General features: G+C 37.4%; 1 protein-coding gene across 1 annotated transcript in view; it reads right to left on the reverse strand.

The window, feature by feature from the left end:
* THSD7B (thrombospondin type 1 domain containing 7B) overlaps positions 1-17,041 on the reverse strand; it is a 384,726-nt gene that overhangs the window by 188,528 nt on the left and 179,157 nt on the right. The window contains exons 7-8 of the mRNA XM_049615274.1: positions 5,431-5,622; positions 3,218-3,452 (exon numbers count right to left, since the gene is read on the reverse strand). Of these exons, the coding sequence (XP_049471231.1) occupies positions 3,218-3,452; positions 5,431-5,622 (427 nt within the window). The remainder of the gene's footprint in view (positions 1-3,217; positions 3,453-5,430; positions 5,623-17,041) is intronic.

Genomic DNA, 17,041 nt, shown 5'->3' on the forward strand with positions numbered 1-17,041 from the left:
AAAAAAAAAAAATAAAAAAAAAAGTCAACTCAGGTTCCTCATATTTAGCAGGGTCATTTGGAGATACACAGTAAGAATTCAACCTAAGTTGTTAAGTCTCCAGCCTCATTAGCAGTGTAAAAAGTAATTATCAATGTCTCTCTCTCTCTCTCTCTCTCTCTCTCTCTCTCTCTCTCTGTGTGTGTGTGTGTGTGTGTGTGTGTGTTAGGGAAAACATCTGTGCAATTTATTTTCTGTGATGGTAAACTGAGCAAACCTGGAGGCTATTCACAGCAATAATAACATTTATGTGTTCTGGCTTAAAAAAACAACAACGACCATTTGAAGTAATTCTAGAATAGAAAAGGAAATTGGAGCTACTTTAACATGTAATCCAATTTTTCATGTCAAAACAGACTTTTAAACGTGACAATTTATTTGGTGTTAGTCTCAATTCTAAAGTCCCTTTGCTAAGAAATAAACAAACTGCGCTCATATCAAGTGGATATGAATTCCCTGTTCTGGTTCAGAGCTGAAAGGGTTTTTGTTTTATTTTGTTTTGTTTTTTAATTTTATTTTGAGGGACAGAGAGCACACAAGCAGGGGAGGGGCAGAGAGACAGGAAGAGAGAGAATCCCAAGCACACTCTGCACTGTCACTGCAGAGCCTGATGTGAGGCTCGAACTCATGAACCATGAGACCATGACCTGAGCCAAAATTAAGAGTCAGACAACCAACTGAGCCACCCAGGTACTCCAAGAGCTGAAAAGTTTTTATGTAAGGGAGAAGATCAGACATCAGGCATGCTAAATTTTCTCATCATGATAAGGAATAACACTTTGCTGCATTTTATGTAGGGTTTACAACTATAAGCCATATTTAATTTTATTTGTATATTCAAGTTGATATTTCATGAGTCTTTTTTAAGCAGTTGAAAATTTATATCATAAAAATTAACATTAGCAAGCCTAAAATCCTTCCCAAGATAAAGGGAGTTTTCACATCTGCATAATATCTTTAGAAGCTTTTTAGGATTTTACCGTAACCCCAGGAATTAGATTTTCACCTGAGTCTAGTGATATGTGAGCATTATTTTCCGTGTTTGGCTATAACTCCCATTGGTTCAATCAGTCCGTGTAGTGCTATGCATACCAGGTGAGTTGCAAAACACAACTGACATAAGCTGATACTCCAAAAAACATTTCAAGCAATGTCAAGTCAGGTCTGAAGCAGAAATAACATTTATGAATTAATAAGAGTAGAAGGTCATGCATATGATCTAGTCATTACTTTCTATGGCAGTCCCCTTTGCCAAAATGTATGATGGTGGATCAAATAATTTTTCTTGAACAAAAGATAGACATTAGCTTTTGTCAATCTTCTGTGATTCATATCCAATCCTCATTAAACCCTGTAACTTTCCACATATAAATACAGCTCATTCGTCGATTCCAAAGACATTTATGGTACACCAGCTATATGCCAAACATTGTGCTAAAGTCTGGGTTTGTAGCAATTAAGAACATCCAACTCCAGTACTCTTAGAAGCCACCTTTGGGAAGAGAGAGAGATTAGGTCTTCTGAACTGTGCTTCACTTCAAGTCATATTATCTTTGCTTGCATTTGCACAGTCATCTGCACATCGGATGCTCCAACACCAGCAGTATCTGGCCAGTCTGCATGACTTGTGCCATCCACAGTTCACTACCCTTATCTGAGTTCCTATGACTTTCCTTACATAGCAATTGTGGTTTCCATACCACCATGGATAAGGCTCAGAGCCTATCATCAAGGTGTCCCAAGGTGAAATTAATCAGGTGCTTGAGATGTCCCAGACAGCAACACAAATTGGATTGAATCAGGTGGACAAGTAAGTGTATCTGCCTGTGTTGCCAGGAAGGGCAGGGGCACACTTAGCAGGATAGGCCAAGGACTTGATGTTGCCAGGATGTGCTCTGCTTCAGTTTTTGCTTCTTTCTGAGCATCTTTTTCACTCCCCTCACCTGCTGTTTTCCCCAGGACCATGCTTGTGGCAACTCTCAATTCATATACTTAGAGCCTCATGAACAGAAAGAAGAGAGGGTTTCATTTTCCCAATCTGTGAATTCCTGGGGAAGCACTTTAAGTTGCCTAGTTTGTGACACTAGACAAAAGTTTGGGTGTTCCCATCCTGGTGACCCACCATTCCTGTGATTGGAGTGGGGTTGTTCTGTTTGTTCGTTTGTTTTAAGTAGGCTTCATTCCCAGCATGGAGTCAAAGGCAGGACTTGAACTCATGACCCTGAGATCAAGAGCTTGATGCTTCACCAACTGAGCCACCTAGGTGCCCCTGGGGTGGGATCTTTTACCACAAGAAGGAGACTAGTTCAAACATGGCTACTAGGAAATCTCCATGGACAGAACAGTTACCTGGTCACTGTACATTGTGTAGGTCCCTTGCATTGTCTTTTCCAAGATACTTCCCATGTGGAATGAGGAAGAGTCAGGTCTTCTCCTCATTTGGTCTAGAGATGAAACTCCCACAGTGGAGTTTTCTGCCTAACTACTCTTTTTGCCTATCACTTGCAATTGTCCCTGACTCTTTTTCATAACTATATCCTAGTTCCTATATCTAAATTATCCTGTTTTGTTTTTTAATTTATGTCTTCATGTGAAGAGTCTAACATATATGAGATTATAACCTACTTGCAGGCATGAATTAGTCCATTCAAATGGCTATGTGGCTTTATTGCCCATGTCAGAGAAGATCAGTGGAACCTAAAGAGGAGTGTGACACAACCATATCCTTTCAAAGGGGGGAACCTACCTTCACACTGAACTCGTCTTTATGTGAGTGAAAAAGAACCAAAAATACTGAGAGATCAAGAAAATGTTTGATTACTCAAATAGATACAATATTGGTGGGCCAAATTTACTTTCCATAACTTTACTAATGATTCATATTATAACTGTTTCTACCTTTGTTTGAGAGATATGTACTTTCTTTTTTTAAGTTTTTCAATGAAAACTTTTACTGTATTTATTTATTTTGAGAGAGAAAGAGAGTGTAAATGGGAGAGGTCCAGAGAGAGAGGTGAGAGTGAAAATCCCATGCAGGCTCCACACTATCAGCGCAGAGCCTACCACAGGACTTGAACCCATGAACCATGAAATCATGATGCAAGCCGAAGTCAGATGCTTAACTGACTGAGCCACCCAGGTGCCCCCATATGCACTTTCAATAAACTATTGGTGATACCTTTTGGTCATCACTTGTCCCACATGACTCTTGACACAGAAGACCCTCCGTGTCTGAATGCCCACACCACAGGTGGCTTCTCCATTCCAGCCAATGGTTGCATTAAGGGCAGTTACCAATGTGTCTTCAGAACAGGGGCCCCAAGGCGATGTCTCCCAGTAGAGCTGCATACAGGAATGGTCATTACATGAACGATATTCTTGGAGGGCCTGAGTAGCGGGACATGGTTTTCCACCTACAAAAAAATAACAATAAAAAAAGGATACATAGTTTTTGCTGTTGTTCTTAGCAGGCTGCTGTTGTTACTGTCATTCTTATTTTTGCTGTTTTCGCTGTTTATTTATTTTTAGAGAGAAAGAATGTGAGCCAGAGAGGGGCAGAAGGGAAGAGAGACTCCCAAACAGGCTCCAGGCTTTGTGTAGAGCCCAAAATGGGGCTCCACCCAGCGCTTAATCTCACAACCTGAGACCACAATCTAAGCCCAAATCAAGAGTCAGATGCTTAACTGACTGAGCCGCCCAGGGGCCCTTGTTTTTGCTGTTTTAATGGTCCAGAAAGGTGGTTTCTTGACACAGGATTCCAAAGGCCTGAACCTCTGTACCCTTCTGCCCATTCCAGGGCCATGGTCTTTTTGTCCTGAGTAACAATCTGAGGACAATATATTGCACTTTCCCTCCTAAATAATAGGTAGCAGCACATGTTGATTAGATCAAAAACAAAAACAACAAAAAACCACCACCAACAACAAAAAGAGATTCTATTTCCCACCTCTGAGTCCTGTGTCTCTGAGATAAACTCCAAAAAAATCTACTTTTATATTAGTAACATGATGCCTACATAAGTTAGTCTGTTAGATATAGTAGCCCATGACCTTGAAGTGGTATTAGGTCAAACCTATACACTTACACACACATTACCTATATATGGTCTCTTTTTCCTAAGAGCATTATTTTTCTCAGAGAATCATTTTAAGACACCCATCTTCCATCAAGCCGTGCATTTTACTGCAATTTTGAGAAACCCAGAAGTATCTCTTAAAGCTTGGCAGAAGAGAGCCTATCCTTAAACTCTGAAATAATATCTGACAATGTGTTATCCACTGGCAGGGAGACCAGACAGATGTGCATCCTTACACTCTTGGGTGAGTCAGACAATCAAATTTCATTACTGTCTTTTCTTTCACGTTTTTATACCCATGTAAAAACTGGCATTAATCTAAAGTATTGATTTTTTTTTCCTACTCTTCCACCCTATGATGTTTTATTCAGTGGGCCAAATGCTCAAAAAGATTTGTGACCTTGGTTTTGTTATTCTTGTTATTTTTTTCCCATTAAATACTGCTGACTTTTTTCTCCTTCCAGAAATATAAAAGACAAGAGGGGGAAGCAACTGCAATTTAAGAATATGAAAATCTTCGTTCCTCTTGACCCTGGCCCCATTTTTCAGGATCACAGAACAGAATCTTGTTTAAAAAGGAGCTCCTCACAGCCAGTGGCCACACCATCCTGCTGTTCTTACTGAGCCCTAGGCAGGGAGAGCCTGAAAGAAAGAACGTATGTGTCTGGGGGACAGAGACCATGGCTATCAATGATAGAAACAGCTGCTCCTCCAATTTGTTCTGATGTCACCCGTTTACATTTCCATAGCACATTTTAGCTTCTTCAAAGCCATTTCAGAGCCTTCATCTTCTTCCCTCTCACAACATGCCAGCATGACAGAACAGGAAATTGGGCCGCATGGATCAGATAGCTTGCCGATGTCAGTGGCAGTTCCTGGTCAAGGAGCCATGTCTCTTGATTCCTAATTTGGAGCTTTTTTTTTTTTTTTTTTTACCAGACATATTTCAATTATATTCCCCAATGTCCCAATGTATGAGCTACCTGAAGCTGGATGTGTGGCAATCAAACTTTGTGGTCCCCCCCCCAAAATAAGTATAATGAAAAATAACAACCATCTGATTGCCATGGCCTAGGCATAGGTTTGGGCTAAGACAAATCATGTAAATATAGAAACTCAGTATAGATAAACTAGAGAGTTAAAGAGAAAAAGTATGCATAGAAATGACATTTAATTTTGACTCAGGCCATAGAGCTATCACCTGTATGTGGCTACTTCCACAATATGACCTTCTCAAGTGCTTACGAGAAAAAAAATAAAATAAAAACAGTAATTTGGCCATTGACTCCCCCGTTGAACCCTTCACTATTACTCACCTTCTCCAGGCAATGCCAGTATAATCCTTGATCTGGTCTGTTTCCCATCTGCGTTTTTATTTGAACAAGACTGTGAACAGGATGACCACTCTGTCCACTCACTCACCACACAATCCATTCGGCAGGCAATTTCGCAAGCCGTCCTTTCGGGAGGAGGAGATGCTGGGCAGAGACTCCCTGATACATCTTCTCCTGTAATCAACCAGATCGAGACAGATGCTGATTAATGCACAATTGAGGAGAGTCCAAGGAACATTTAGGTTCATTGCTTCCTCTACTACTTCAGTTTAGCCGAGAAGACTTCACCTTCTGTCTAAACCAATAAAGTGTGAAAAATGACGGTTTCTTCAGCCATTCATAATATTTATGTCAGGAAAAACTGCCAGGAGATCATTTGGCATTTAGAAAGGTAGATACCACAGCAAAACTCTCATTTGTCATCCTTCACAGGGACAGAGTGGGCTTCTTCCAGGAACAATTTAGCCACGGCTGGCTAGAGATAGACATGATTGACGTGCTATTGATAACCATATGTAATAAGTATATCTTTTTCTGCAAAACAGGTGCTACAGTGGTCTGTTGGACTGCAAACCTCAATTTATGCTGAACATTCTATTCTATGCTATAAAGAATTATATCATTCTAATTATCTGTTGGGTGACTTTACCTCCACAAATGTAACTTTAAGCAAGATTAACACAAAATTATTCTTTTGTTATGTTTGTACACGTGGTAAATAATCCCAGACCATGGTGGAAATGGACTTGTGAAAAAATTATTATATAATGTTGATGGGCCGCCTGGGTGGCTCAGTCAGTTGAGCGTCCAACTTCGGCTCAGGGCATGATCTCACGGTGCGTGGGTTTGAGACCTGTGTCGGGCTCTTGTGCTGACAGCTCAGAACCTGGAGCCTGCTTCAGAGTCTGTGTCTCCCTCTCTCTCTCTGCCTCTCCCCCGCTCATGCTCTGTCTCTCTCTCTCTCTATCAAAAATAAACATTAAAAACTTTTTAAAAAAATATTATATAATGTTGAGACAAATTTGAAGGCCCATCTGACATTTTTCCTAATACATTTATTATTCTCCCTTTGAATGATCTAATTAGTCAAACCCAAAATTTTATATATAAAAATAATGGTGGAGAGTTGTTTCTTTTGTTGTTTTGTTTTACAATGAATAGATGTTAAGACTAAGGGGATCATTTCTAAGTTACTTTTCTGTATCTCAAATAATTATAATAATTGAAAAAATCTCTTTTAGGTTATTTACTCACTATTACAATTCCAGTGTTTCTCTTTATAGATTATAGTTCAACTCATTCTATTTCCCCTGCTCACTGTCCCTTCATAAAAACAGAAGACATGAAGAATAATGATGTCATTTATAGTTCAGAGTAACAACACATATTTGGAACAGCATCTATAGGAAAGAGAAGTTTTGTCTGTGTGACTTTATGCCTGTGGAATTCTCCTATCATAAACTGCCTGACAAACAGAATAACTACAAAGGGGACTAATGTTTATAGGGCATCTCCTTTGTGCCAGGCACTGTCCTCGTAAGAAGCTCTTAGAAGCAGGTATAACCCATCTTCTTTTACAGATGAGGAATCAATGGTTCTGGAAGGAAAACTTGCTCAGGGTCCCTGTAATGGGAATCAAATTAAAACTTTCTGACTCCAAAACTTCTGCTTTTCCCATTAAGCACATTGTGTCTAATTCCAAGGAGATGGATATTCCTTTGCTGAGGAAGTAAATAAAACCAGTTGACAGTAAGACTGCCTGGAGGAGAAGACAGTATACTGTTAATATCTGCATTCATATATGTAAATGAGGCCAGGCTCATTGCCCCTGAGGTACAAATAAAACTTTTCAAGCATATTATGAGAAGTAATAGAGATTCTAGCAGATAATCAAGCTGAAAGACCAGTTCCAATCATTCTGTTTTTAGTCTCAGTCTATTTTTCAGGTTGAGTCCACACTGTATAGTACGTGCATATACACATGCACACAGATGCTCCCTCCCTCTCTCTCTCTCTCTCTCTCTCTGTCACACACACACACACACACACACACACACACACATGCACACACGCATGTGCCCTGACACAGCTGAGGGGTAGTCTTTTCCCAAGTACAGAAGCAAGGAGGCCATACAAAATGCCCAACCTACATCTAATCAAAAGTTAATTTCCATATTTGTGAATATTAACATAATTTTGATACAAAGCATTTTAGTTCTTAAATTTTTTAAAGTTTATTTATGTACTTTGAGAGAGAGAGTGCACGCACGCATGCAGGTGCAAGCAGGAGAGGGCCAGAGGTAGAGAGAGAGAGAGAGAGAGAGAGAATCCCAAGCAGGCTCTGTACCACCAGCACATCTCCAACCGTGAGATCATGACCTGAGCAGAAACCCGGAGTCCAATGCTTAACTGACTGAGCCACCCAGGCACCCCTATTTTTTAAATTAAAAAATATAGTTTTATTTATTTTTTTTGAGAGAGAGAGAGAAAGAGAGAATGAGCAAGCAAGCAGGGGAGAGGGGTGGAAGGAGGGGGAGACAGAAAGAGAGAGAAAGAGAGAGAGAGAATCTTAAGTTTGGGTGTCAACCCCATGACCATGGGATCCTGACTTGAGCTGAAATCAAGAGTCAGATGCTCAACCAACTAAGCCACCCAGGTACCCCACAAACCACTTTAAAGCAATGTCTCACAGAAGACATTTTTGAAGCATAATAGGTATTAGTAGGGCTCTTACAAAAAAGTGGGGAGAAAGCTGTGAATACTGAGTTAAAATAGTAAACTTGGTCTCACTACTGAAAAACTCCTCAGAGTGCTGAAAATGCCAATGTACAGTGTAAATTTCTTAGGGTGGAAGTTGAATGTAGTGTTTTACAGACTTATTTGGCCAACAATCATCCATTTTTGAGGAGAATATCTCCTAGAAGTGGTATTTTGATGAATTGTTTTTAGAAAGCCCTGCCTTCAAGAGTTATAAGATTATCAAGTACTATTTGATGAACGTGTGCTATGTCCAAGGCATATAATGGGGCAAAAATCGGTGAAGATACTATTATATACCCCACTAGAGTTCATAACTCATAACAGAGATGAGCTATAAACATATAAAAAGAAAACTTAGTCCAAAAGTAAATGCCAAGTTGCAAATGTGTGTTTAAAACAGAAAATACTATAGTAGTTCAGGGAAGAGAAGGTCATCTGGGGGACTAGCATGATAGCAGAAGGCTTTCAACGAAGAAAAAAAGAAAGGTTGAAACTTGGTGGCAATGAAAGAGGATTCTCCAGGCAATGAAAGTATCAACAAAATAGGAAATAGGAATAGGTGGTAGGAAAATGCAATACATTTAGAAGATAATACTGAAGCTGCATGAGGAGAAGACAAAACCCATGCTGAAACTGTTATTTGACATCAAATTCTGAATCACTTAGACTGACACGCAAGTTTTGCTATCTCTCTACCTTCCTTAAATTTCCAGTTGATCAGGTTTACCATGACTCAAATTTAACATCCTTCCAAATCACCATTCAGTACCCTTAGTATTCACATCAGGTGCTCAAATACTTTGAACACCTAAGCTCTCATTTAAACTGATATACCTATTTCCTCCATGCAGTTAAATGTCAATATTCCTACCGATATTTTGATAGCTTGTCTATACAGGATAATTCAGACATGTGAGCAAATGAATGAGATTTTCTTTAGGGAAATCAAACTACGAATCATAAGCAGTGTCTGCAGTTTGTGAGTGAGCTGCAATGGGATCCCCGTTACAAGGTAGCCCAGCTGCATACAGTTAAGTGTCTAGATGTGAATCCTCGCCCTACTTCTCCTCTCGAGTACATCACCTAACTTCTTTGAACCTCAGCTATTTCATCTGTAATAAGGAAATAATGACACTTATCTTTCAGGGATATTCTAAGGATTAGGAATCGTTTATGTGACATATATAGCAAGTACCTAGCACATGAAGGACTTTCATTATACAGAAACCTTTAAAGTGTGTTTGCAAAGATGTACACCACAAAAACCTAATGGCCTTCTTTATATGAAAAATCTAGATATTTATGTCATAGCCATTGAAAGCACTTACTGTGCCATTCATATATGTGTACAAACAACTACCAACAGTTTCACAGTCTGGTTCACATAAAATATAAAAACTATGTATAATTATCCAGATCATTTTATTTATATGGTTGGTGAATCTAAACCATTTAAGAGTCAAAAATAAAGCACTTGAGCCTGAATAACCTCAACTGCCCATCCAAAGCAGTATAATTATCTGCCCTCATTGTACAGAGAGAATCCATCTCAGAAGAGGAGCATTTATACTTTCCTGTTTTCATTTTCTCGGATGGATCAATGAGACCAACTGAAATCTCAGGCAAGCATGGAAAATAAAGCGGCACATGGGACAGAAACTTGGCTATTAAAAGTGATTTTCACAAGCTCTGATAATCTAATGTCATAATAAAATAGAATATATTTAAGAAGGAAATTGAATTCATCTTTCAAGAAGACTGTAAAATTACTTCCAGCCCTTATCAGCCTCCTCAGGATCAATAATGACAAACTCCACATTCTCTCCTCATGGAGTGGACTTATTTAAACCAATTGTGATTCTGAGAATATGGGATATGATGCTGCTTCAATGTGGCCATTCAGTATTTTTTTAGTAACTTAATTTGGGGAAATTCACATTATATAAAGTTAACCATTTTAGAGTAAACACCTCAGTGTCACTTAGTAACCCACAGTGTTGTGCAACCACTGCCTCTATTTAGCCTCAACACCTTTTCATCACTCCAGAGTAACACCTTTTATACATTAAGCATTTTTCCCCTTTACTCCTCTCCTCAGACCCTGCAGGCACCAAGTTATGTTTTCTCTCTACAGATTTATCTATTTTGAGTATTCCATTTCAATGGAATCACACAATTTCTGATATGTTGTTTCTGGATTTTTTCACTTAATGCTTTGCAGACTCATCCATGTTGTACCATATACACTACTTTATTCCGTTTTATGATGAATAATATTCTATTGTACATATATACCACACTTTGTGTATCCATTCATCCATTACTGGACATTTTTTAACTATTGTGAATACTGCTGCTATGAAAGTGCTTATACCTGTACTTTTTTGAGTACCCGTTTCCAGTTATTTTCAGTACATGCCTAGGGGTAAAATTTCGGGGTCATATTTATCACTCAGTTTTGTTTGTGATTCTGGGAACTGTGGCACAGATGGCCAGATAACTAGATCTTAGACACAGTAGTTTATACTACTGTCCTCATGCCCACCCATTCCCAGCTAAAAGCTAAAGTATTTAGATGAAAGGAAGATTCCTGAACATATGGATATACTCACAATTCCTTAAAAAGGTTTATTTTCCCCATTGAAGTGCCACTTAAAGTATAAGTAGCTCATGCAGACTCTATGGCTACTGGTCAAGCAATCATGTAAATTTAACACTAATAAGCTATCAGAGTCTGGGCTTTCTGTATCAAACTAGTATTTAAACTATACCTATGGTATATATTACATTCTGTAACATTCCTTTTTTGTGACCACTAAGGACTTAGAATTCAATATTGTGAAGTACCATCTATCTTTTGTAACAATAGAGCAAACAACTATAATTCTTAGTTTTCTGATCTATATGTCCAAAAAGAGAAAAGATTATAAACAAAATGGAAAAAAAAAGAGAACCCAGCTATTCACAAATCTACAATATTATTTGGAAAGTAGACCAGCATTTTGTCATTATACAAACTTCAAACTACCTTGCTCTGCCCCAAATAATTCACTCTGGGTACTTTATTGATATTTTCTCTTGTATACTATTATACTATCTATGAAAAATAATGAAACAGTTATTGAAAATACTCTACATGTCATAAAATTTTATGTCCTATTTAAATCTCAGAAAAGAATGCCAATAAATGTTGATTAAATGCTTGCCGACAGCTGAGTAAGATGTCAACAGATAATACATAGCAAATTTACTGGAATTGATATGCACTTAATTTCATTTTTAAATTTAAATGTTACCTTCTTAAAGGTACGTAGCCCCTGGCCACTTTTGGACTGAGACCTTAATCAACTAAGGAAGTGTTTATATTTTAAACCAATAAAATATAAAACTAAAGCTAAAGGCTAAGCAGAATCTACATGTAATAATGCAATGCCAGCAATAAATTAATGTTTCTGCTTATTAATTTCACAATTTGAAACTTACTTGTCTATCTAGTTGACACATATGTGAAGACAAAGAAACCTGATGTTAGGTATTATCATAATCACAATAACAAAAACAACTGTAATAAAAGAACATCAGCATCTGACATTTGAGAAAACAGAGTGTATTATACTCTGTACTTACCGCTTTACATGTAGTGGTTTACTGAATATTCACAGTGACATCATTAGTTAGATACCATTGTTTACACCTGAGATACAGGAAGGTTAAAAAAAACTTGCTCAAAGTCATACAGCTAGTATCTGAAAACATGGCACTGGAAAACATATCTGTTAGACATTATAAATGATATTCTTATCTATTATGCTGTATTGCTTCCTGGCTCCTATCTCACATGTGCATTCATCATTACATTACTTTCAGCTGATGCCAAAACATAAAGATGTGATTCTACACAATCCATTGTCAGCTACTCAATAAATTGAGTATTAGAAAGAGTAAGCCTAAAGGAGTGGGCACCTTGATAATCTGGGAATTGCATCACAGGGTGGGGCAGAATAGGGCAATCTATTTCAAAAATAAAAAAGATAAGCGGATGAAAAAAAGCTCAGAACTAAAAGATGGAAGGATAAGACAGAACACAAGACTGGAAAGGAAGTGGATAGGAGGGACACTCAGCAGAAACAGCACAATGCATGATTAAATAAATGATACAAACACAAGCAAAAATATAATAACGATGTAAGGATATTCACAAAGTAAAAACAAACAAACAAACAAAAAGAAACAATCAAATTCTAATAGCTATTAAAAGAAAATAAAGAGAATACAAGAGCAAAGGCTTAAGATGAATGGGGTACTCAAAAGGACTGCTAAAAAGAAAATACTTTAGGTAAGATATAAGAGTTAAAAATAAGAAGCCAATATTTCTAAGGTAGACATGTTTTAAAAAGCTGTAAGTTAGCTGAAATTTAATCTACATGGCAGGTGAGATGTTTGTTCAGAAATCTAACTGAGCAGCGATATCCAGTTCCCCAGCATATAATAACATAATAGCAGGTAACACTTTGATCACCTAGAATGTCACCTGCACAATCTTACATTTAACATGTATTTATTAACTCATTTGATCCTCAAAGCATTCATAACGGTAGACACATGCACCATATGTAGTAGATGTCAGTTGTTACTCTAAGTAAATTACATATATCAACCCATTTAAATGTCACAACAATACTATGAGGTATGAACTATAATTATGCTCATTATAGAGATGAGAATATTGAGTCTTGGATAAATTTAACAATGTACCCAAGGACAAACCTAAGTAAAATGTGGATCCTGAATTTGAGCCTGGACAACCTAGCTCTAGAGCCTATTTCTTAAACATGATGCTTTATTGACACTCATTATCTTCTCACTGTCAAGACAATATATGTACTGGGCTACATAAGGCCTGATCCACTGGAGTCAGTCAAGCATAGAGGATTATAATACCTTTAGCTCATGAGTACTATACTAAGTGTTACTCAGGGTGAAAGAAAATGTAGACGAGTAGACATAGAAGTAAACTAAAATTATCAAAAACAAAAACAAAAACAAACCCAAGTAAAATCTAACAAAGTGTCTTAGAGCTGAAACGCCATATTTTGTTGGACTTAACCACATATTTCAGAAGAAAGTAACCACTATTTCCTGTGTGTATGTAAAGATTTGAAAATTACTCATTACAACTAAGGTGTGGGGGGAAAAGTAACTATATATATAGTGCTGTTTTTGACACCTACCATAATTTGACCTTGAAAAATAACTTTTTTTTTCCTAAAAATGACATCAATTTGTTAACAAGTCCCAATTTCTGGTTGGTAGTCAAAAACAGACAGGAGTTGCGAAGGGAAGGGGATACATAAATATATCCATTTAAAGTTCCTACTGAAATATTTCCTTAACTTGGTCTTTGTTATATCACTCAAAGATGCATGTTTTTAAAGATGCACCTGCATCTATTGCTAATTTATAGTCTTTGACATAGCTTCTGATTTTCTAGTCCACACACTTCATACTCACCTAGACCTGACTCCAAGCTAGTCCCAGTTTCCTGGAGACAGTTAACACTTCCTATCCCACTTTGGAGCATACAGGAATTTTGGGAAGACTTCATATCATAAATGGCCCAGAGAGACCAGGTTGTGAGGGTGATAGGCAGCTAGCTCTGATCTCCTTTCTGTGCCTAAACACAGTACATCATCCTCTCACTGTTGCAGCCCCATCCCTTTAGGTGTGGTGCAGGGAACCCCGTGTGCACAGGCTCTTCCCAAAGTATCAAACAGGGGAATGGTCCCTCTGCTTTTGCTTCCCCTTTAACCTATCTGAAACAGCCAGTTTTCATATTCATTGTCCAATATTTCATTTGCAAAAGGAGAGGGGGTAAGAGACACTCATCTGTGTACCTTCTCTTGCCCTCCCTGGGAACTGGCCATTGTAGGATTCTGGCTGACACTAAATCTGTATGGAGTCCTTTGGCCTCCCATCTTGATATCTACAGGGAGCTATTTGGAATTTACAAAATACCTGGCTCTTGCATATGAAAGTCTGGTTTTCAGGATTTTTGTCTCTGAAAAGAGCTTCAAGATGGCAATTTTGGGCACTGACTGGTACCATCTGTTTGCATTCAAGGTATAATAATCCTGATCTTTTGAACACGGTGGACAGCTCAGTAATCAGGGTATGGGGGGAGGCGGTTGCCCACAATGAAAAAAAGCACACTGTTACATCTCAAAATACAATCCGATGACATCTGTTTAATATGGAAACTCTGTTTCTCATGAGAATTTTATAGAGATTCTCTATAATTTTTAAAAGATGAAACCAAAATTCTAACAATGGAATAAATGATCTAAATTTCCCTTTCAAAAGGGAAAATCTTGAAGTAAGTAAACAGTGGTTTATAAGGAACACAATATTTGATAGGAGTTGTGACATCTGGATTTGAGTTCTGCTTTCAACACCTACCAAAATGTGGCCCAGGAAAACTGTTAGGCTTAAGATTCCTTGAATAAGTGGTAGGAAGAGTGCTGCTATCATTCCTGATTATATTATTGGTATGGTGATAGATCAAAGAGGCTAATGTAAAATAATACTTTGGAAATTGCAAAGCACCATTTATATATAATGTGGCTTTTTATTATTGGTTGAAAATGGAGATAAATGACACCCCAAACAGAAAAATGATTTGGATCAAAGATACTACCTCTATTCTCCATCCCAATTTTGTCTTAGCTAGAAAAATAAAAAAGGAACTGAAATGAGTATAAAGGCAGAAATAACATTATTCATTTTGCCTATCTATATACCTATCTGTTTATATATCTAGCTATTCAGAAAAATATATGGATCAGCTTGAATATATGGTATACCTTTAGAAAGTATTTCAAGTTGTCTAAAAGTTTGCAAACATTGATAATCAATGTTTTTTAAGTTAAACTGGGTAAGTCAATAGAGTAAACTGATAATATAACAGTAAAAAATGATCATTTCTTTCTATATAATAAACCCTCAATAAGATAATTTGAATGCCTTTAGTGAATAAGAAATATATTATAATTTACTTAGCTACCTTGTTAAAATTGCACAATTAAGACATTTTCAATTTTCTCTGTGACACATAACACAACAAAGAATATTCTTGACCATATCATTGATTGTTTTCCTAAGAACAAATTTTGAGAAATGGAAAACCAAAGTCAAAGGAGATGAATTTCATTAAGGTTGTCCCATGAAAAGAGTTGTCAACGTGTGGGCTTTTTTCATTATTTACCATTACCCACAACTTTTTAATTAACATATAATAAAATGCACTCTATGTATTGTATGGTTCAATGGGTTTTGGCAAATTCATGGAACCTTGTATCTACCAGGGTTATCATGATACAGAACAGCTCTATCAACACAAACATTCCTTGTGCTTTCCCTTCGGGGTCAATTTGTCTCCTGAAATTCTAGTCCCTGGAAACCACTGATCTGTTCTTTCTCTCTATAGTTTTGCTTTTTTTCCCCCAGAATGTCATAGAGATGGAATTATACAGCATGTAGGCTTCAGGGTTTTTTTCATTTGTTTGTTTGTTTTCTTTTCTTTTGTTTTTATTATTTTTTTATTTTTTACTTTTATTATTTACTTATTTTTTAATTTACATCCACGTTAGTTAGCATATAATGCAATGATTTCAAGAGTAGAAACCAGTGATTCATCCCCTACATGTAACACCCAGTGCTCATCCTAAAAAGTGTCTTCCTTAATGCCCCTTAGCATGTAGCCCATCCCCCCACCCACATCCCCTCCAGCAACCTGTTTCTTCCCTATATTTAAGAGTCTCTTCTGTTTTGTCCCCCTCCTTGTTTTTATATTACTTGTGCTTCCCTTCCCTTATGTTCATCTTTTTGTATCTTAAATTCCACATATGAGTGAAATCATAGGATATTTATCTTTCTCTGGCTGACTAATTTTGCTTAGAATAATACACTCTAGTTCCATCCATATTGTTGCAAATTATAAGATTTCATTCTTTTTGATTGCTAATACTCCATTGTATATATATACCACATCTTCTTTACCCATCCATCTGTTGATGGACATTTGGGCTCTTTCCATACTTTGGCTATTGTCAATAGCACGGCTATAAACATTGGGGTGCATGTGCACCTTCAAAACAGCACACCTCTATCCTTTGAATAAATGCCTAGTACTGCAATTGTGGGTCGTAGGGTAGTTCTATTTTTAATTTTTTGAGGAACCTCCATAGTGTTTTCCAGAGGGGCTGCCACAAGCAGTGGCAAAGGGTTCCTCTTTCTCCTCATCCTCACCAACATCTGTCCTTGCCTGAGTTGTTAATATTAGCCATTCTGACTGGTGTGAGGTGCCATCTCATTGTGGTTTTGATTTATATTTTCCTGATGATGAGTGATGCTGACCTTTTTTTTATGTGTCTGACAGCCATCTGGATGTCTTCGTTGGACAAGCATCTATTCATGTCTTTTGCCCCTTTTTTCACTGCATTATATCTTTTTTGGGTGTTGAGTTTGATAAGTTCTTTATAGATTTTGGGTACTAACCCTTTATCTGATATGTCCTTTGCAAATATCTTCTCCCATTCAGCCTGTTGCTTTTTAATTTTGCTGATTGCTTCCTTCACCACGCAAAAGATTTTTATCTCAATGAGGTACCAGTAGTTCATTTTTGCTTTTGTTTCCCTTGCCTCCGGAGACATGTTGAGTAAGAAGTTTCTGCAGCCAAGGTCAAAGAGGTTTTTGCCTGCTTTCTGCTCTAGGATTTTTATGGTTTCCTGTCTTATGCTTAGGTCTTTCATCCATTTTGTTTATTTTTGTGTATGGT

Source organism: Panthera uncia (assembly GCF_023721935.1).
Source record: "Panthera uncia isolate 11264 chromosome C1 unlocalized genomic scaffold, Puncia_PCG_1.0 HiC_scaffold_3, whole genome shotgun sequence".
Classification (NCBI taxonomy): domain Eukaryota; kingdom Metazoa; phylum Chordata; class Mammalia; order Carnivora; family Felidae; genus Panthera; species Panthera uncia.